This window comes from Lathamus discolor, chromosome 7 (genome assembly GCF_037157495.1).
Source record: "Lathamus discolor isolate bLatDis1 chromosome 7, bLatDis1.hap1, whole genome shotgun sequence".
In the NCBI taxonomy this organism is placed as follows: Eukaryota; Metazoa; Chordata; class Aves; order Psittaciformes; family Psittacidae; genus Lathamus; species Lathamus discolor.
The window spans coordinates 22,584,445-22,605,771 of NC_088890.1; the positions used below are offsets into that span (position 1 = coordinate 22,584,445).

The window sequence follows — 21,327 nt, forward strand, 5'->3', positions numbered from 1 at the left end:
ATGTAGCAGTTCATGTCTGTGGTGCCATTATGTGCACAGAAGCCATAAAGTCAGTTCCCCAAAGCCCTTCTTGGGGATTTGTTTGAGTTAAGCAAGACATTTCCATATGTGAAGAGTTCCACTAGCTTTTTTCAAAACAACATGAATGCTTCTGCTACCTAATTCTCTACCAGTAGTTTAAGATCTTAAAACACTGGAGGTAGTGAACCCATCCATTTGTTTGGAGATGGGCCCAAACAAAACCCATGTTCCAGACGATCCTGCACTGCAGGATTTGAGTCTAGGAACTGTATTTTCCAATTCTGTATTGCTTTTCACTCCTCACTGTTTGGATTAATAAAAGCTCTACTGCTGTCCCTTATTAACCATATTCCAAACCATCCAGTGCCAACATCAGTGTCTACCAAAAAGGTCCCTTATAAAACCCAACCAAGGCCAGACAAGCACTTCCATTTTAGGTATAGAAGTATCCATGAAAGAGTTTGGTGTTTTCCAAGCCATGTGTTTTGACAGGGAGAAGAATGATGACCGGGGTGTGAAGGAGGGTAGATAATTCCCTGTTTTCTTCCTGCAAACATTTGACATTGGGGCAACTGCACAGCACCTTATAATGCCTTATGGAAGGAGTCCTGGTCATCTAGATTACTTTATTATTACAACATTACTACATTACTTAATTATTACTACATTAAAAACCATTATTCATGCCCTCAAGCCGCATCCACTGAATTCTCCTTTCCTTTTTAATGATTCATCTGATATGGTATTATTGCTAAAATGGATGTTCAACATTTGCAGATGGGAAATGCCTCTACATTATATCACCAAAATCTTTCCCATGCACTTTCCCACCTCTCCCTCCAGATCACAGGGTAAAGGAAGAATTTCCTTACTGGATTAAAAAAAAAAAGCAGTTGCTGAGGTGCAAAATTCATTCTCACACACAGAGCCACAAAAAAGCCTTTTCTGTTTATGGGTAAGAGGGAACACCATCCCTTGGTGCTTACCTGTTGGTGTTATACTCCAAACCCCCAACTTCCTTGCTTGCCTGCAGAAGATCAAGAATTCCCGCTGAACTTCCACTCTCTTTCTTTACTTTGGAATTGCGCCCTGGCTTTGCCTCTGTGTCAATGTGAAGCAAATCTTCATCTGACGAGTCATCACTCTGCAAAAACAAGGAACAGGTTCAAAAAAGTGGAAGTTAGTCCCCAGCCTCCTGCTCCTCCAGAGACACAGGCCTGGCCTTTGCCATGTGCTTTCATTAAATACAACAAAAGACCAAAAGACAAACAAAATCAGGAGCACAGTAAATGTCAGCTGCCTTGCAGGCCATACCCATGGCAGGATTTCTATCCCCTTCCAACCCTGAAGAACCAGCTCTGAGATCTGATCCTGCACATGGCATCAAACCACCATAAGGTGGCATTTCCAGGTGCTGTGTTGCCTTCTCAGCCCCTGCTCCTGTTCTTGAGACCCATGTAGCAAGAGAAGTGAATGTGTGGCCATATGTCTGTCAGCCCAGATATGCAGCAGGGCACAGGTCTGTATCTTGCAAAACTGTTAACAGAGCCAATTCAGACACAGGGACAGACCCAGTTCTGGCATCACTACTGCAAGAGAACAGGGAGAACTGCCAGAGGAATGGGATAGCCACATAGAAACAGTGGAAACTGAGGCCTCTGAAGGAAGCTGCCTGCATCTGCTGTCTTTCTGGGGCTGGTATCTCTATGCACTGTAGTCTAGAGTATAACAGAACATCCTTTTTCCCCATTCCAGCCCTGTTTTCAGACCTCTAAAGAACTAGCCCTTATGCGTAGCCTGCACTGTCCTCTCCAGGGACTGGCCTCCCTCCTTTAGCTTCTGCACAGCGAGATACCAGCAGGTTTTTCCCTGTTCTCTGTATACTGGTATCCAGGCAACAACTACTAACTCAGGCAAGGAGGTCTGCACTTGCTCTTGAATATGTCTGAGCCGAACCAGGATAAAAGGATTTCTTAGTTCTTAGGGTCAAACATTTGAGTCAGCTACAGTGCTGTGTTAATAATGTATTTTACTTTTCCTGATTTATTCAGATATTATAATACGATTTTTTTTTATTTTATTAATCACAGTTGGGCAAAACATTAAGTTTTAATGTCATTTAATTTCCAATATTAAGCTTCCATGCTAATACAGAGCAAGCTTCCATATGTGCTGTTCAACTTCCTGAAGGCAAGCTATCAACAGGCACATTGACACTGCATGTAAAGGGACATGTAAAGTATCACGCTGTGTTGACAGCATTCTAGATGTAAACCCATAATGGGCAGAGGGAGACTCTGCTAAGTGATAGTAAACAAAACCTTTAATTGCCACCTAATAGGTATTAAGGGCTTCTAATAATGTGAAATGAGAAGTGACATGAGTTCCATTGTACGAGTACTTGCAGTTTCATCTGTCAAACATGAACATGGAACTTTAACAACCAGTGTTAAAGTGAATGGAAACAGGAGAACAGACACAGGTTGAGAGTGCAGCCTGAGACAGCCCCTTGTGTTTATCAATCAGCAACGTAACATCAAGCCAGGTATGACAGAAAACTCCTGACCCTTCCCGTTCCTTCTTACGGGAAGGTAAGAAGGAAGTTCTTCCTTGTTCCTGTTGTTGTGGTGATGGACAACTGTCATGGTCCCCACAAGCCTCCCACCAAGCCTGCCCATGCACCAGCAGCTCAAGCCACAGCACCACATGACACTTATTCCTGGCAATGTCTGGCTGCCACCTATTCTGGGCAGGCTGTGACTGGAGTGAAGGAGAGGATGCCACAGCAGCCATAAGAAGGCTTTGCTCCTGCCATCACAGCCCTGCCGCATGTACTGTTAGAGACATACAATGACTGCTTCCTGTGATAGGTACAATAATAACCATACCTTGTATGATACCGACTCCACCTTTGGCTTCTTAACAGGAGTGTGCTGCAGAGTGTCTTTTTTATCTGACAGAACTGAATTGAAAACAAAAGGAGAAAGAAAGTCACGGTTCTTTTCTCTTCAAAACCCAGTACTGCCAATCCACTTATACTGGACTGACAGTTAAGACACAGCTTGTTTTGTTATAAATCATACAGATTTTAAAGCTTAGTTTTGGACAATTAATCCCTAAGATTTTGTTGTACAGATACAGACAAAATAGGAAACATTCTTACAGGGCAGTTCTCTTTTTGTAGTGTTTTTCTTCCTCCTGATTGGAAACTCATCAATTTTTAGTTCACCATCATCTGACACATATTCATATTCATCACGTACAGGTTTCGCTTTGTCTTCTTTAAAATTCTGCAGTGACCCAAACACACTGGTGTTCAGCTGGGGTTTGACTCCCTTTGAACTGAAAGGAAAGTAATTACAAATCAGTAACAACGCTCTGACTGGAAAACACCTTGTGAGTGGACTCGAGAAGACAGTGAGTATCTTTATGCAGAAATCTCAGGACACTTGGGTACGTCCCAAAGCGCCGCAGCAACTCGGGTCAGTTTACAAACACATTTCTGAACATAAAATTTGTATCTCAAGATATAATGCCCACTAGAGTGGCCTTGGCTGGCCTCAAATAAGCACTACATTGCTTAAAGCTGCCTCAAAGAATAGCGTGATTTGCATAACACACGTGCAGCATGGAATTTTGGAATGCAGAGTTCATTTTACAGTTACTTAAAATTGTACCATGAAGGATCTGCCCCAAACCCGCTTAATATAACTTAACTAGTAAGAACCTGAAGTGCCAAAACTCAATGCTGAATGCTGAAGTCACTATTCACAAGCAAACTACCAGCCTCAAAGACAGGTTTTTGCTGTGACGGCAAATTAAGCTGGGTTCTAGGTAAAAGTTCTAGAGAAAAGAACTTTTTGTGCAAGTGTATTTTCTGCACTGACCACAAAGGCAGATTTTCATCTTCTTGTATAAAAAAAATTATAAACCTAAATAACGACTTTTAAGTCTGCTTCTTTAGTTGATGCGTATTGTCAGATTTTTACTTACCCAAGCAATTTCTTGTTAGAGAAAGAGAATGTAAATTTGTTGTCTTTATTTCCTGATAAAGGTGTCTTTTCTGATTTGTGTTCCTCTTCCATCTTTAGAAGTGAATCAGGTTTACTGTTCTGAAAGGAGAAAGACCCAAGCCAAAACAATAAAATCAGTTAAATGCCTTGTTGTTACTTCAGATCCCTAGCTAACCTCAGAATCCACTGACTTGTATGAGGAGAATAATATGTTCCCCCCCAATGTGGTGAGTGATAGAGGATTACAGTCTTCCATACACTAACATGGGTTTTAGCGAGGAACTTGTCCCCAGTCAGGAAGCACTTCAGCACCAGTTTTAAGCAGTGCATGCCAGAAACATGATGGCAAGTATACATATTGCTCTCTTGAACTGGTACAGACTGAGGTCAAACACTAAACACACATTTTGTGAATCAGAGCAGGCACCAAGCACGCTGCTCGGCAGCACTGTCCTGTGTGGATAAGGACAGAATCCAGCACAGTGCCTACAACCTCCCAGATACAACTGCTTTTTTCCTAGGCTCCACCTGCTTCTTTCACACCTTCAGAAGAGCCTGAATTATGAATTCAGTAATTTAGTATCAAAGTCATTCAGTGCAGTGGAAGCCTTTGATTATTTTTTTAAGCATCGCCTAGTACTTTCCTAAGCTGTACTGGCCATGGAGTTAATTGGTACATATTGATCTGATCACATTAACTGTGATTAGTTTTACACAAAAATTATAGATGTCTCTAATGTTAATGATTCATGATTCTTAGTAGTTTCCCCAGGTGACAAAGCATGTATTTTTGTTTTGTTCGGTGGAATTTGTTTGCACCTCTGTCATTAGAAGTTCACAAAGCAGCGAGTTCTGTAAGAAAGCCTCATATCACCTTGTTTTAAATAGTACCTAGGGAAAAAGTGTATTATTCTATGAATGAATTTTACTCACTCTACCTACACTAGCCCTCCAGGAAGGAAAGCTTTAAATTCATGCGGCATAATTCAGATTTCATTAACTCTACGTTTATGCCATCATTAGTTATTGACTTCTCTGGAACTACTCCAGACTGAAAGTAGTTCCACTGTGTTAAAGTAAGAATCACAAGAGATCAGCACTGATAAATCTCACTATTTACTGTGTTCCTGCAGGCTTACCCAAGGATGAAGATGGACAATCCAGCACATGCTTTGGAGAATCTGCCACACACCCCCCCCACACCCCCCCCAATGATTACTTCCCATTTTCTTTGGGAAATGAAAATTGGTGCCTCATACTCTCTTGCTTAGTATGAGTATTTTTGTGAGTATTTCTCCAGACACCTATCACTTGACTTCCATGGCAGAATCAGCAGCAGGATTTAACAGGAGACATTACCTTGTACTTCCATTTGGCTTCTGTTTTGCTTTTATTTTGCTCTCGAACTTCAAATTTCTCCACCTCATTCTGCTTAGCAGCAGTTTCCTTATTGGGAGCACTTAGAACGTTCTTTGCAGCCTGGGGAAAAAAACAGCATGTATCTCAATGAGGATGGAGTGCCAGCATGGTACAGAAACACACCTTTTAGCTGGATTAGAACATGAAAACTCCTGATTCGTTCTTTCTGAGCCCAAATGTGAGATTCAATCAAAAACGGCTGAACGCAGAAGACCAGCTGCATTTCTCCTTGACATACCAATGTACAGGAGTACTGCGATCTCCCTGCCTAGTGCTCCGTGGGCAGGTTTCACAAACTGCATACAGACTCCCAGGAAATTCAGAAGTGTTTTAGACAAGACTTACAGATACTTACAGTTTACTGATACAGTTTACTGATACTTACAGTTTTACTGATACAAACAGTGTACAACACATCATGCTGCCTGTGCCTCAATGAAATCTGGGCCCTGCTGAAGTCAGCAGCAAAATTCAGGCTGAATTAAAGGACATCAAAATGAAACTTGTCTTACATGGGCAAAAATGGAAGCAAACTATTGTTTTATCTTCAGTCACTCATTCTAGACTAAAATCTTATGCAAGTAAGATGCTTTAGAAATGAGTTCCTTCGTCTTTGGTTACGGAACTGTGTGTATGTGAATAACACCTGAAATAAGAATATAATGGTTCAAGGAGCAAAAACAAAAAGCCATTAAAAATATCTTTTCATTTTCACCTTGCCTCAGTTTGGGCTGTCAACTGGCAGAAGCTTGCCAGACTCAGTTTGAATCATAGGTTTCTTGGAGGTTCCATTTCAAATGAGTATCATAGAATCCCAGACTGGTTTGGGTTGGAAGGGACTTTAAAACTCATCCAGTTCAAACCCCTAGAATTTATCTTTATTATGGCAGGAGAAAAGGGTGAAGTTAAAATGGGACCCACCTTTCCCTTCTTTGGCGTCTCAATCTTTGTCAAAGCCTCCTTTGTGTGTGCCTCCAGCAAGTCCAGATTGGGGATGGCTGGTGGGGGACTCTCTTTTGCCTTCTTTCCTTTCTTTTTCCCTTCTCCCTTAACTTTCGGTGTTTTGGGAGGCTTGGGGGGCTTGGGGGGTTTGGGAAGTTTGGGGGGTTTGGATGGCTTCAGTTGCTTGGGAGTTTTCACAGTTTTGGGAGTCTTTTTTTTCGGGAGCTTTTCCAGAGGCTGGGGTGGAGGCGTTGCTTGGATGGGTGATGGTGCCTCCTCCTTCTCCATGGGACACATCTCCTCGGTGTTGGTGTTGGCACTCGTGTCTGCTTTGCTGGCTTTTGAAGCATTCTGGAGTTCAGCACAAAATGGAAAGGCATTCAGACGCACCTGCTTCACGTTAGGTATTCACCTCACCCTGTCTTCCTTGGGGAAACAAACCCCAAAGATCCTCCCTTCCATAAAGGGTAACTGCATTCCCAGGTCAGGCTGGCCAGGGAACAAAGACCACATCACAGAATAATGCACTGCTCACCGCTAATTCCCACCCCATGTTGCTCAAGCACAAGTTTGGCTTGGAGAAACTCCAGCAGCTTTGTAAGGAAAGTCACTCTCATCAGGTTTTATGCCCAGGTAGGACTGTCAGATGGACTGTCCATACAAAATGAATGGTCTTTTGTTTAAAATGCTAACCAGCTTGAGCATTTAATTCACATGTGATAAATGTAGCAGAATCATATTTCATGCCCTCAGGAAAAAGCAGCAGTAAAATAGCTGCCTAATTAAAGTTAATGCTGTCTGACTAATTAAAAAGAAATGATTTTCTGCTTAACTTGCCATCCTGACAATCAGAAAACTTCCATACCACATCAAAGAGGATAAAGGGACAAGACAGATTTCAATTTGGAGATCTTGGGATATAGTTAGAAAGAGGGGGAATGTAACACAACGTCCTCTTAAAACAACTGAACTACCTATGGCCGTCCTGCACTGTCACACAGAGGAGGCCCACCTCCATGCAACCTCCTTTTTTAAAGGTTGTTTTTTGAGGAGAGGTTGTTGTTACAGTTACCACATTTCCCATAGTAATTCTGTCTGGAAGCCAGCCAAGAGCAAGGCTTCTTACTGGGACAATGTATAGAAGAATAGTTCCAAGTTCAGACAGTGTCATAGACAAGACCATGAACATAAGGAAAGGGAAATCCTACACAGGGAGCATGATCACGGGGATAGGAACAGTGTTCTGTGAGTTCTATCATATTTTTGGGTAGGGAATAGCTAAGTGAATGAATAAAAACGTATAGAGGGGAGAGTGTGGCCAGTCCAGCTAGGAGAAGGTAGAGGAGAAAGGATGTATGACCGGCAGACACTGCGTAACGCTGAGGAGAAAGCAAACAGGAGCCCAGAGCATGTGGCAAGTCAGCCTGAGACATGAGTCCTGAGCCATGTATCACCAGCATGAAACCTCATATGAATTCCTTTAATGAAGAGAGTAGGGAAGAAGATTCATTTATTTCAATTCATCCATTTCATAGCCTGGATTATTGAGAGACCAATATAGTTAATATAATGAAAACAGCACAAACCTCACTTAATCTTATTTCTTTGGCAAGGTCCTTGATAAGTTGTGCTGGTTTGAAGTTTTCTGGTAGCTCATCTTCATGCTCTGCTAAAGCCTAAAACACAACAAAGCCAGATTGCTGTTTCTGTGCGTGTTTTTTGCAAAAATATATAAAAAAGCTCTCTAAGTGACACGTGCATATTTTTCCTATGTACTGAAGTCAATACTGAGTGCCTCAATAGTCCAGATAAGGAAAAAATACACCTTTTTTCCCCCTTGTGGATGTTACTGTAGTTGTCCTGAGAGAACAACAAAGTCAATAGTCTTTTTCAGATATTACTGCATTTTCACAACTGTAACATCACTTTGTTCACCCCTTAATATCAGATTCTATGAGAAATTCCTTTCCTGCATCTACATCTCAGGCTGGTGTCTTCAGTGAGTACAACACACATGTAATTCCTCAGCAGGGCACTCTGGAAGCTCCCTGGCAGGACTAACATTTGCGTTCACATGTCATGTTATAATATTCAAAGTTAAACTTTACCTAAACACCAACACAGTCCAACTTCCTTGGACTCCTACTTCTCATCTGCATGGCAAGTGGAAAAATAAACAGGGTGACAGGGAGAAGAGAGCTCGCACACTGGTTAATCCTTCTACTGGAACCAGGGAGCAATCCTGAATTCAGGCTTGAGCACTGTCTTTTTGCAGTAAGGAGCAGTCAAGTCCCAGGCTACATTTAAATGTGGGACAGCCACTGAAGGACCTAACTGTGTGTGCAGCAGTGTGTACTCAGCTGCTCATCCCTTCCTGAAATGTGTGAAAATCCTGAAGCTGCTAGTTCCCCTGGTCACATTTTATGATCAAATGGCCTGTCTCCTGCAGCTAATTCCCCCAAGCTCGAGGAGCAACACATGCAAGAATAACACTTCTGCAATGGCTGCAGCAGGAAATTTAGCCTGCAAATGCCTTTAAGCCTTCTCTCCAACCCAGATGTATTTCCTCGCTCAATTAATGTGTTGATTTGCAAGAAATGGGCACCTTGTGCATGCAAAAATGCAGGTGTTTCTCTAAGCCCTGCTCACATACACAACCTCTACTTAATTGACTTGGCACACGAAGAGGCTCAGAGTCAGGGGAACATCCATTCAGTATCCCTCGAGCTGTGTGCAGAGGTGACTTGTTAAAATCATCTCTTGTGGCACCTTTTTCATTGCTGTCTCTTCACGTGGCACTATGAAATCCCAGCTATTGCCCTCCTTCCATGTTCTCCCAGTCCCTTCCCTTTGGACTTCAAAATTAGCTGGTTTGCTATGGAGATACTATTTGTCGAGGCATTTGCTCTCTGTTCAGTGACTGGCAAACAGACAATATTAAAACAGGCTTCTTCTCCTACCTGTTTTTTAGTCCATGACCTGAAAGCACCATTGAGAATTTTTGCTCCTTGGAGTAAATGAGCAGGAGGCTGTTGCCCAGCTTTATGCAAACCTAAGTAGAGGGAGAAAACGATGCCATTCAAGCACTGAGAGCTAAAGGTGTTTTACATAAAGCCTTTCATTTGAAAATGTTTAACTGCGAAATCTAACTCTTTGGAAGTTGGTCACCACAACTGAATCCCTACTATAATTTGATGGCAATAAGGAGTATATTTACTATGTCATAAATCCAACCCAGACTTCCTACACTGTGTTCCTGTAAGTTATGTCTACATTGGTAATCCTTCCGGTTCCTTTCTTGGTGCCATACTCAAGCTAGCTTCCATGTTCACACAGCCTAGGCTGTGGGAATAAAAAGGTACCATCAGCAGTTCTTTTATTCTGATCAGAAAAGCAAATACCAGTATGTGGAAACAAAGGGTATAGTGGGCAAAGCATTTCACTTGGGCATGAGTACAAGCTTGCCTGAACATCTCCCCTCACTCCAGTTTCTGCTGAGTAGGTCATAAAGACACCCCTTCCAGGCACCACTCAGACGGACCCTTCACCTTCCTTATTAATTACACACATTTTTCTCATTATAAAAGGATCAGGTGGGTGCCTCAAGACATGTTTTTAGTAAGCGAAACAAAGGCAAAGAGCAAATCTGTGAAGAACATGCACACGTGGATGTTCAGATCAACTCTGAAGGAATCTGATTTGGAAGATTTTGAATTTCATAGGAGACTTTGCTTTAGTTCTCAGTGTTCCCACTGGCCACATGGCTGGCGTTCCCCTGGCCCTATGTTTCTGTGACGTGCCCATGTACTTCAATGGGGATCAGCAGGATGATGGGAGAAGGAAGGGCTACTCTATGCCTTGAACTGAAAGAGCCTGTAGTTCATGAGGTTAAAACAACGAATGAACCTAGACTGAACAGGAAACTAACATCTAAAAAAGTGATACGATGCTATTTCCTCTGTTTATAAAGAAGATGAAACCTTCCCTTAGGCACAGGTAAGAGGGACAGTTAAGGTCCTTCCTAGAGTGAGATGGCAGTAGGTTAAGGAGAGAGCTGGACCAGACCAGCATGTTCTGCTGGGATGTTAAAAGTGTTTTTCGAGACTGGTTTTGTCCACCATCTTCTATGTGGCACATCAGCAGAAATTAAGAGTAACTACTTCCAGGCCCCCAAAGCTAAGTAATTAAGGCAGGCAAAGAAATGCAGTTTTACCTTTGAATGTCTCCAGCAGATGCTTCCCCATGTACCAACATGCAGTTTCGAAGTTTGGAAACTGGGTCAGACTAACAATTTTCAACCGTCTTTCTACTTCATATGCTCTGTAACACAAAGCCACACGAACTCAGAGCATAGCAGGGCACAAGTATGTCCCTCGGTGACAAGCACTGCGCATAAATGCCTGAGGTTCATTTTGCAGTGCTTCATTTCTTTGTGCTGCTACCATGTATTCTGGCTTCAGACCAAAGTAACAAAACATAAAAGTAACACTGGGAAGAAACTGTGTGATACATACGTTAGCTAGTTTCATTGCATTATTTGTCCAGCCTCAGTGAAGTGACTACTTATTGTCTTACAGTGGGCAAAGAGCCCAGCTGAGGAGGTGGGGGCTTATCCAGAGGGCAAATGGCATGTTCTAGGGTAAAACTGACAGGTTTTAACAGTTCTTCCTTCAGGATATGGCCACATTGAGCCAAGCACCTCACGTATCTTTCCATGAGATATGCAATGGTAGTAAAGACAGCTTGGAATAGCTCAGCACAAGAGAACACAGTTAAAGGGGACAAATGGCGATACACTTTCCAAAACTGCCCAAAAGACCTCCATCATCATCACTGCATGTGTAGTAGTAACTACACAGTAGTAACGGTAGTGTGTAGGTTAATTAACAAGAGAGTCAATGGCCAATGTATTACAAAATGAACCTCCACCTAACTTTAGATACTTAAAACAGATTACCTCATCTGCATTTCAACACTTAGACTATGTAGAAAATGTCCTGCAAAGGCCAGGCAGTCTACAGGTGTTAGAGTTGCATAAATCCAACCTAAAAGAGAAAGAGTCCTGAGGGTAAAAACTGGAATGACAGTAACAAAGACTTTATTCACAACAAGATGTTTATAACCCATATTACTTCCTAGGTACCAATACAGCTCTTCAATTCACATCAGCACCAATCACATACAGAGAACCACACAAAGTCGCCCCTTGTTTGTTTTGCATGACAAAGGCCCAGCCCAGGGAGTTACTATGTACCACTGCCTCCCGGTCCCAATCCCAGCACTACCTTCAACTGTCAGATGGTGAGAGGGGACATTCTGCTCACACTGACATTACTTTCTTGTCACTGTGGAAAGCAGCAGCAGCAGCTACATAATGGTAGCTGCTTTCACATCACCATAAAAATCTGTGGCAGTTTCTGACACTAAATTTATTGTAGTTTCGGGAACAGGGTGTTTTTCCAAACATTCGTTTTCATACAAAAATACACTCAAATTGATGAATTTTTTATATATTATGCATAGAGTGAATCAAATATAGTGAATCAAATCAGAGCGTTAGTGAAAGGACTTTTTACAAGGGCCTGATGGGACAGGCCAAGGGGAATGGCTTGAACCTGCCCGAGGGGAGACTGAGATGAGCTCTTGGGCAGAAGCTCTTCCCTGTGAGGGTGCTGAGGCGCTGGCACAGGGTGCCCAGAGAAGCTGTGGCTGCCCCATCCCTGGCAGTGCTCAAGGCCAGGCTGGACACCGGGGCTTGGAGCAAGCTGCTCTAGCGGAAGGTGTCCCTGCCCGTGGCAGGGATTGGAGCTGGATGGGCTTTAAGGTCCCCTCCAACAAAAACCAGGCCGGGATTCTGTGATTCTGTGATTCCGTGAATCCTTATAAATTGCTTGGCGTTTATTCCACCATCTGCTCCACATATGGTCATGAGAAAAATACCTGCTTTCCAGTTTTTACAGTCAAAGTAGAATTCCAGTGTGTAAAAAGAATATACTCACACATAGACATATGGCACTACTTGATGCTGCCTCCAAATCACAAGTACTAGTGCTCTTACTTACTCATGCTGCCTGGAAGCCTCTCTCAGGTTATGGCTTGAGTGGGCAGTGCAGGGAAAGAAAATCCCTGTCCCAAACAGATCATAGTTTCAACAGGTAATGGACTGCTGGAAACAGCAATGCTGTTCATGGTCCATGGTGATAGGAAGGTGAGGAACAGGGGCAGGAGTATCAACTCTACACTGTCTTCTGATCAACTCCGTATGCTTATAAAGATCCTTCCAGGAACAAAGAAGAACAAAATCCACCACCCCTAACCTGCAATGAAAGCCTGAGTCTACGAAGTAATTCATAAAAATCTGTGAGGCCCAGGTTTTCACTCTCAGGTGAAACTATACATGCACACTCACATTTCTGCAGGCACCTATAGTTCCTTTGTGTCATGAGAAACCAATGACCATGAAAAGGATTTTGTGGGTAATTGTGATCAGAAAGTAATTCTGCATGAATCCTCTGTTAGACGGCAAAAAGAACCAATGTCATAGTTGGATACAGAGGGAGAACTCATGAGTTACTGCAGGCCAGCTACACTAAGAGTAGAACACTACTTACTAGCTTAATTTTTTTAAAGGCTGCTAAAATATTCATATAAAACAGTATAAGTTCTAGGGGTTTGTTGTTTTGGCTGTTTTTTTACAAGCATATGAAATTATACTTCTACTGAGAATCTGAATTCATGCTTTGTCAGAGAAAATCATCAAATCACATCCCTCTAGCACTTTGGACACACTACTTCAGCAGCTTTAAAATGAGCAGAAACCTCACCTGCCACAGCCTGCTCACCTGATGGAATGAAGAGTGTCTGTCCTTGTTTAACTGTGCATTTGTAGCATTTGTCTACTTGGTCTGCAAAAAACATCTCACTGTGGTTTGCTGCTGATTGCCAGCGTTCATAAAGAGAAATATTTGCAGAGGCTGGTTTGATGAGATAAAATATCTTTTCCCCCTGAATTAGAAAACATAAAATTAGCAACAAGCATCCAAACTAAACAATGCTGGCAGAGATACACACACACACACAAGTATTAATCTAAATACATATACCTCTCTGCATATTACTTACGGATACAACAGGAATGAGGATTAAAAAGACTCAGACCTGAAGTCTGGAGAGAATTTTAGGATGGTCTTTGCATATGAAGTTTAGTTTGTTGCTAGATACACTGCAAAAACATGGCCCTCACCTTCAGGACATGGTACCAGGCAGAAGCTCCTCCCGAGTCTATATGGAAATCTGTGTAGCTGTCCTTCACACAGATCAGGCAGTACTTGGTGACTTTTGGTTTAGCCAGAAGAGCATCATCAGGCCAATAGTTTTCCACCCAGGACAACTTCTTAACTATATCTGGAGGCTCTACAAAACTGGACATCCTTTACAGAGAGAATTGAAAACATGAGTACAAGGACCCTGACAGAACGAAAAGCAGAGTGTGACTCTAATGCTGGCACAGCAATCCTTGTGTGCCAGTGGGACTGCTTTGCCTTTAGAAAAGGTCTCAAATCTCTTTTTACAGACAGAGACTTAAGGCTTTTAAAACCTGATAACTTAGCAATGATCCTTTGACTTTCTTCAGTAGCAGTATTCCTAATCAAGTCTATGCTGTTTGTGTTTTCCCAGTCCCTGCCTCTTGCCATGTAGGCTCAGTTACCAACAGATCTGTGATCGTGGTCACTTCTCCACCCCCATCAGATGAGGCAGTGAAATTGTGTGTACCCCTACATAAATCTTAGAAAGTTTGCAAGTTAAGCTTCATATTAATAACAATAACATTAGTACTTAAGGACTAAGTAAGTCTCAATCTGATGCTGGAAATCACAGTGATCTTTTTTGTTAGACTGATTAAATTATATTAAAAACTCAGAAGAAGGAAAAAGTCTAATCTGGGTTGATAATGTGAATATATTTAAAATATAGCATATGTAATATCTAATTTATACACATGAACATACTTATTTACATTGAGCATATATTAATATTGTATGAAATTATGTAATTTATAAAATAGAAACATATAATTTATGTTTATATTTAATATGTAATATAGACTATAAATCACTGTTAAGACAATGTAGTAGCATAATAAACAGGTATTTAAAGTGTTTAACCCCAGAATATGCTAAATTTTATGTTTAAATAGCCCAAAATCTTGGACTAATATTTGCAGGGGGTGGAGGTTCACTGTTGGACGCTCTAAAATACCATGTCAGGAAGAGTATCTGCACTTCAAACTAAAATTAAACACTCCCATGTGTCAGTTATGCTCACTGTCAACCACTGATAACAATAGCTCCATTTCAAATGGAAGGGAAAGATGGAGCAGTGCATTCAATTAAAGTGTCAGTGCCTATGTTAAGAAATAAAATATTTGCTCATTAATGTCTAAATCAGCAGGAGCTGAGTGACAGCTCCACCAGTCCTGCAGAACAAAAGACCTCCCGTTATTCTGGGATAATGGCTAAAAAAATCTCAACTGAAAATCTTGGTAATCCTTGAAGCCTGTAATTACTGGAGATGCTTTCTGCAGAAATGGGTGTGAGCTCCTAAAACACTAACTACAGGGCTAAAGGTAACGGCTTTCAAAACATGAGCTAGTAATTATTCATCAGCTTTCTTTTTAAGACCACTTGAAGTCTTCTCACTAAAATGGAATTCTCCCCACATCAACCACTCTTTATTTTTATAAGATGATGACTCTCATCATCTTCTGTGTAGCATTTTACAAAAAGGAATCTCTTCCTTCCCTGACACTGCCTTTCCAGAAGCACCAGCTCCCCAGAAAGGAATGCAAGCACTGTAAAAATTATCTGCACAGTTGCACAAACTTCAGCACATCACAGATGCATCTGCCTACTTCTGGAAAAAAGCACAGCTCAGGTGATGAATACAGCTCTGTAAAGCACAAAGCAGTAAGGCATTTACATCAGCTAATTATAATATAAAGCACGAGGAGAATAAGGGGCTTCCTGTCATTGAGGACTGGTGACATTCTCATCTCCAGCACCACTACCTCTGGCTTGCTGCACCAGTAAAGCACCATGACCTCAAGTTCAGAGCTGATCTGTACCATCACCCTCTAACTGCCCACTGAGATCTCAGCATCACTGCAGTTGTAACCTGCCATACAGATTGCAGGTTATCTCGCGAAAGCACTGAAACTAAAACTGTAACACACGATATAGGAGTAGTGAACTATATCGATTTAGAATCATAGAATCATAGAATAGTTAGGGTTGGAAAGGACCTCAAGATCATCTAGTTCCAACCCCCCTTCCATGGGCAGGGACACCTCACACTAAACCATCCCACACAAGGCTTCATCCAACCTGGCCTTGAACACTGCCAGGGATGGAGCACTCACAACCTCCCTGGGCAACCCATACCAGTGCCTCACCACCCTCACAGGAAAGAATTTCCTCCTTATATCCAATCTAAACTTCCCCTGTTTAAGTTTTAACCCCTTGTCCTGTCACTACAGTCCCTAATGAAGAGTCCCTCCCCAGCATCCCTATAAGTCCCCTTCAGATACTGGAAGGCTGCTATGAGGTCTATGAGATTTCAGTGACGTGTTACACTATACCTAAAGCCACACCTCACCTACTTACTCACTCTGCTACTTTAAACAGCAGGTTTCAGTAAACAACCTCTGAGGTACTCAGTCTGGTGCTGTACAAGCAGGATGCTCACTGCTGTCCAATGCATTTTGAAAAAGAAGGCTCTGAGGAGATTGGTTGCCCAAAGAATTTGTTGGTTGCCCAGAGAAGCTATGGCTGCCCCATCCCTGACAGTGTTCAAGGTCAGGCTGGACAGGGCTTGGAGCAACCTTCTCCAGGTGGAGGTGTCCCTGCCCGTGGCAGGGGTTGGAACTGGATGAGCTTTAAGGCCCCTTCTAACCCGAACCAGTCTGAGATTCTGCGATCATACTTCTGTGGACATCTCTGACCTCCTTTCTTTGGTCTTACCAGTAACTATCAAGTTGCATCTAAGTCCCTAATATTATATGAGAAACAGACTGTTGTCATTCACTACCAGGGCAAGGCAGAGAATTCACTCCTGGAGCATCAGTTATGTTATGTTCTAGCTCTATGCACTGAAATAACTATACCTATACTACTGGAGTTAAAATAAAACTGAAAAATAACAGAATGTTCTGTTCTGCTGTGCCTTGCCTGAACTGGCTGCAGATGGATCATGCAGTGGAGAGCCAGAGTGACAAGAAGCTGCTGCCCCAAGGTTAAACAGCACTTCCTAAAGAAGAAACCACCAGAGACAGCAGAGGCTGCTCAGCCTCTCCCAGCTGAACCCAACCACATGCCCAGACACCACATAGTGCAGCAGGCTGGGCTCTTACCTCGTGTCCGAGAACTCCAGATTGGTCACATTGAGGACCCTTTTTCTGTTTGTGCTGTAGTAGTAATCCACAAATTCCTTGAGCTTCATCTTGCAGTCCTTCTGCTTGGTGACATCAGTGACATCAACACTCCTCTCTGGTCCTACAAATGAATTCAGTGAAAAAAAGAGATTGAAGGGTAGCCTGACTTGCCCCATTTTGTGTGCTTGTAGGTGAGGTAACATCTCAAGAAACATCTCAATCTTTTGATTTTCTGATCTTCTTTCTATCTTCCCTGTATACATGTATACATACATTATATATGTATACAAGCTGACAGAGGGGAAACTGAGATGAGCTCTTAGGCAGAAGCTCTTCCCTGTGAGGGTGCTGAGGCGCTGGCACAGGGTGCCCAGAGAAGCTGTGGCTGCCCCATCCCTGGCAGTGCTCAAGGCCAGGTTGGACACAGGGGCTTGGAGCAAGCTGCTCCAGTGGAAGGGGTCCCTGCCCGTGGCAAGGTTGGAACTGGGTGAGCTTTAAGGTCCCTTCCAACACAAACCAGGCTTGGATTCTAGGATGTATCTCTAAAAGATGTGTATAAACATAAAATATGTATGCATAAAATGATGCTTTTGTATTCATGCCCCTGACATAATTATTTCTGCAGTTTTTATCTTTAAAAGATTAATGTTATTTTGAATCTATAAATTTCATTATGGATTTTATTTGCTTGGTGAATATTATACGCAAATACCTGTATAACCACAGAGTAAGCCCTACCCACCATGCTGTGAAAGTCTTGTAATTGTAGATAGAGTGTAACACTGCACAGGACATCTTGTCAAGGTGTTTTCCCAAAATTGCAAGTTCTCTAATGCTGTATTTTAAATTTTTACTTATAAATCTATAAGTGAGAAGGAGTTTTGCAGGAAAATTCCCATTTTTTATCCTGGTATTTCAGATGTGTCACAAAAAAATTGATTTTGTTATTTTACCCCAAATTACACCTATCAGAAATCCATCCTCTCTGTATTAGAGTACAGAGAATCTCCTAGTACCTATACATTTCCTCTGACAGACCTTGTTGGATACAAATCCCCAGTGTTAATACTAACAGTCGTAGTCAATTAATGGAATTGTACATTGGGCAAACCAGAGAACACATGGAGAAAGTCAGAGCTTTATAAAGAGAGCCCGTTTCTAAGCACACTCTCTTATCCCTTTTGCATGAAAAGCATCTCTCCAGTCTTTCTTCCCTTCAGTTTTAATTGGCTGTATTTTAACTCTCCCAGTGTTTCATTCATAGGTTTTTTCACATTAGGAGGGCGAAAGAATTCCATTTGTTTTTCATGGAACACCAGAACAGTAATGATGCACTTGGCAGCCTCCTTTGTGGTGTTTTGTCCTCTGCTACTTACTTTAGGTTGTTTCTAAAAGACATTCTAGGTCCAATGCAATAAACTACAAATCAGTGAGATAAATCCCTGCCTGGGAAATCCCATTCAAGCAAACTAACCCCATGGAGGTTGGACCAGTGCATATTTGCGCCATTCACTTTTAAATCTGGTGCCAGCTTCAGATTAAACAAGCTGTGTCATTCCCTTCAGCTTTGAACTAACAGTTCTATTGGTAGGGTGGATTATTTCAGCTAGAGGCTAAAAGAAAGCCAGCAGATGCATAAGGAGCACCTAGGTCTTAAAAGAAAAACTGCTAAGTGCACCAGATGGGCAAGGAAAATATCTTTCTTGTAGAAGCAATGGGATAGAGATAACAAAATCAGGGGTCTTGAATTCTCCTTTATTCATAGTATCTCACTGAACATGACTACAGATACAATCAAGAGCAGCAGTGCCTGCCTGGTGAGCACCCGCCAGCTTGAGGAACAGGTCAGTGGCAGGAAGATGGTGTGGTTAGCAGAGATAAAGAGCTGGGGCTGTGAAATACAAACAGATACACTGGAGCTGGAGTCACAGCTCCATATGGATGATGCCTTGCCAGAAGACTGGAAGGAGACGGAATCAGACAGGAAATGACACAGAGGAGAAAGGACAAGAGACGAGATCATACATGCTAAAGGAATCAGGATGTGGAGACAAAGAGAAGTGAAGAGCACTTCCATGGCTCTTGGCCAAGGGATGTCTTCCGAGGTGGGATGACGTGATGACTTGTGAGAAGATGCAGTACAATACCCTGCTCAGGGTGGAGACAGGGGAATGTCAAAATGAATCCAAGTGACCATCAGCAATGAAAATAGCTCTGACACCAGTGTTAAAAATTGCCCTGCCTTTGCAGAGTGGGAGCCTCAGTCTACTAATTCCTTCTATACAAAGCGAGGTGGCAATAATCAGTTAAGACCTGGCCTGAAGAAACTATTTCTTGATACTACTATGACTGTTACTACTATTACTGCAGTGCTATGTACAGTGCAGTCTGGCTTGGGCTCACTGTCAAGTTGATACAAGAAACAAGAATGAATCATAGAATCATAGAATAGTTAGGGTTGGAAAGGACCTTAAGATCATCTAGTTCCATCCCTCCTGCCAGGGGCAGGGACAACTCACACAGTCTATTGATAATTACAAGCTACCACCACATAACAAACGTTGACATCAGCACGTATCAAGACACAGACAATATTTTAAAGCATATTTTACAATTTTTTATACAAATGTATGTATTTATAAAAGCAGCTGAGCTCCAAACAGCACAATGCCACCAGATACCCACCAACATAGTTTTCAACATCGCTGACGTAGAAGGTGGGAGCAGGTACAGACAAACCCAGGCCATCCTTCTTTGGGACGAGGATGGGCTCTGCAAAACCATTTTCTTCCAAATACTCTGTTGTTAGCTGGCTGCCTGGCACTTTCACCACTATATCTTCAGCACTGAAAAAGTAAAGACAGATTCCAGGGATGAGGGGTTTGGCATATTCTGCATTTCCTCACTGAAAGAAAGGGTTACAAGTAAGCAATGAGGTGCAAATATGGTGCATAAGACGAAAGCCCAAAAGCCATTCACTGCAAAGCACACAGGGAACACTAAAATCATCCTGAACTGATTTACTCAAGCCTCATGCACCAGCTACTGGAAACTCCTAAAATAACAGCTTACGGTGAAAGGCTGTTTTCCTCAACTATCAACTGTCGAGTTACCTGTGATGAATCTTAAAGAAATCTGTGTTAAATGCTCCGCTCTAAAGAAGGCAAAATCAAAAATGTTACAGAATCTCAAAAAAATTCCCCAAGAAATACTTTGCAAATAATTTCTAAGTAGTCAAATCAATTGCTCAGGAAATACTCTGCAGGTCATTTTCAAGTAGCTGGGAGGGCTTCAAAGGAATGAAGGAACGCGCCACTCCATCAGAACACCAGCTACTCGCACCAGCAGCTCGCAAGGGAAATTCAAGTCTGATTTCTAGATCTTTTCAAGAGTAAAACTCTTTGAATTCAGAGTGGAAAGTGACTGTCTATGAAGGACCAGCAGTCCCAAAGGCACCCGGCCCATGTGCTGTTTGACAGCTGGGCTCCAAAAACCACGTGGCAGGCCATGGCTATGGCTGGGTGTGGTGGGAACAGCAAAACTGTGTGTCCATCCCAAAAAGCACTCCCTCCTGGGCAGGTAAGGCTAATACATGACTGCCATCTCCTGCAGCAGCTCTGAACTACAGCCCACATCTTCATATAGCACCAAAATCCAGTGGGAAAGGGGATGAGGCTGTGAGAGCCACTGTGGTGGCCAGCAAGCTCAGGCCTTTCCACCATCACCACCCCGTGAAGCCCAACCTGTAGCGAAGCCCTTGATGCCCTTTAGCTAGGGGGGCTCCTCCTTCAACCCCACCACACAGGTGGAACCCCTCACTCAGGGCCTGCTCAAGCTGTCCCAGTGGGGTTTGGCCCTGGAGGACAGGGTGGCCAGATGCAAATAGGGATAAGCTGTAGAAAACCAACTTACTTCTGGCTCACCCCAGCTACAGCGAATCAGCAATGGCTGATGAGGAGGCAAAACTCATTAATAATGCATTAAAAGGAGTGTACCTCATTTGTGTGAGCACTGGTACCACACACCAGCAACAGCTGGAGGTTTTAAGGAGCCAGAAGCATACAATGATTTACCACTAAACCTCTGCACTTACTTTACAGTGTCCATAGATATATTTTGTGCTTGTTTAAGTCTGATGTGCCACAGGATCTAACACACAGTGGTAAAGAGAGATCAGTACTCCAGCATCTAGTAATAATTGTGCTAAAATGGAGAGTTTGGTGCTGACACTGCAGCATGTGAACCATCCATTTAATTATTATTACTACTACTGTTACTACTCAGATGCTATCATGGTATTAAACATTCAGGAGTAGAATTACATGAATAATATTTTCTGCCTTTTTGCTCTCTCCACTTTCCTTTTGATCCAAGCCTTACCCAGGGACTAACCGTAGGTTGTAATTTACTGTCATGTGCTGGGAATCAGCAATGATGTTTCTGTCTTCAAACTGAGACCCCCTTTTTCTGCTCATCACGTTCTGAGTGATGAGCGATGGGGTT

At 42.5% G+C, this 21,327-nt stretch overlaps 1 protein-coding gene across 4 annotated transcripts in view; it reads right to left on the reverse strand.

The window, feature by feature from the left end:
• The window catches only part of PHF2 (PHD finger protein 2), an 85,881-nt gene that overhangs the window by 14,636 nt on the left and 49,918 nt on the right, over positions 1–21,327 (reverse strand). For all 4 annotated transcript variants that reach the window (XR_010614226.1, XM_065686960.1, XM_065686958.1 and 1 more), the window contains exons 4-17: positions 19,510–19,670; positions 16,804–16,945; positions 13,639–13,825; positions 13,238–13,400; positions 11,353–11,440; positions 10,609–10,715; positions 9,356–9,447; positions 7,982–8,071; positions 6,375–6,746; positions 5,394–5,513; positions 4,015–4,133; positions 3,185–3,363; positions 2,910–2,983; positions 1,008–1,165 (exon numbers count right to left, since the gene is read on the reverse strand). Coding sequence is in view for 3 of the 4 variants with exons in the window: in XM_065686960.1 (XP_065543032.1) it covers positions 1,008–1,165; positions 2,910–2,983; positions 3,185–3,363; positions 4,015–4,133; positions 5,394–5,513; positions 6,375–6,746; positions 7,982–8,071; positions 9,356–9,447; positions 10,609–10,715; positions 11,353–11,440; positions 13,238–13,400; positions 13,639–13,825; positions 16,804–16,945; positions 19,510–19,670 (2,052 nt within the window). In the remaining variant the exon portion in view is untranslated. The remainder of the gene's footprint in view (positions 1–1,007; positions 1,166–2,909; positions 2,984–3,184; positions 3,364–4,014; positions 4,134–5,393; positions 5,514–6,374; positions 6,747–7,981; positions 8,072–9,355; positions 9,448–10,608; positions 10,716–11,352; positions 11,441–13,237; positions 13,401–13,638; positions 13,826–16,803; positions 16,946–19,509; positions 19,671–21,327) is intronic.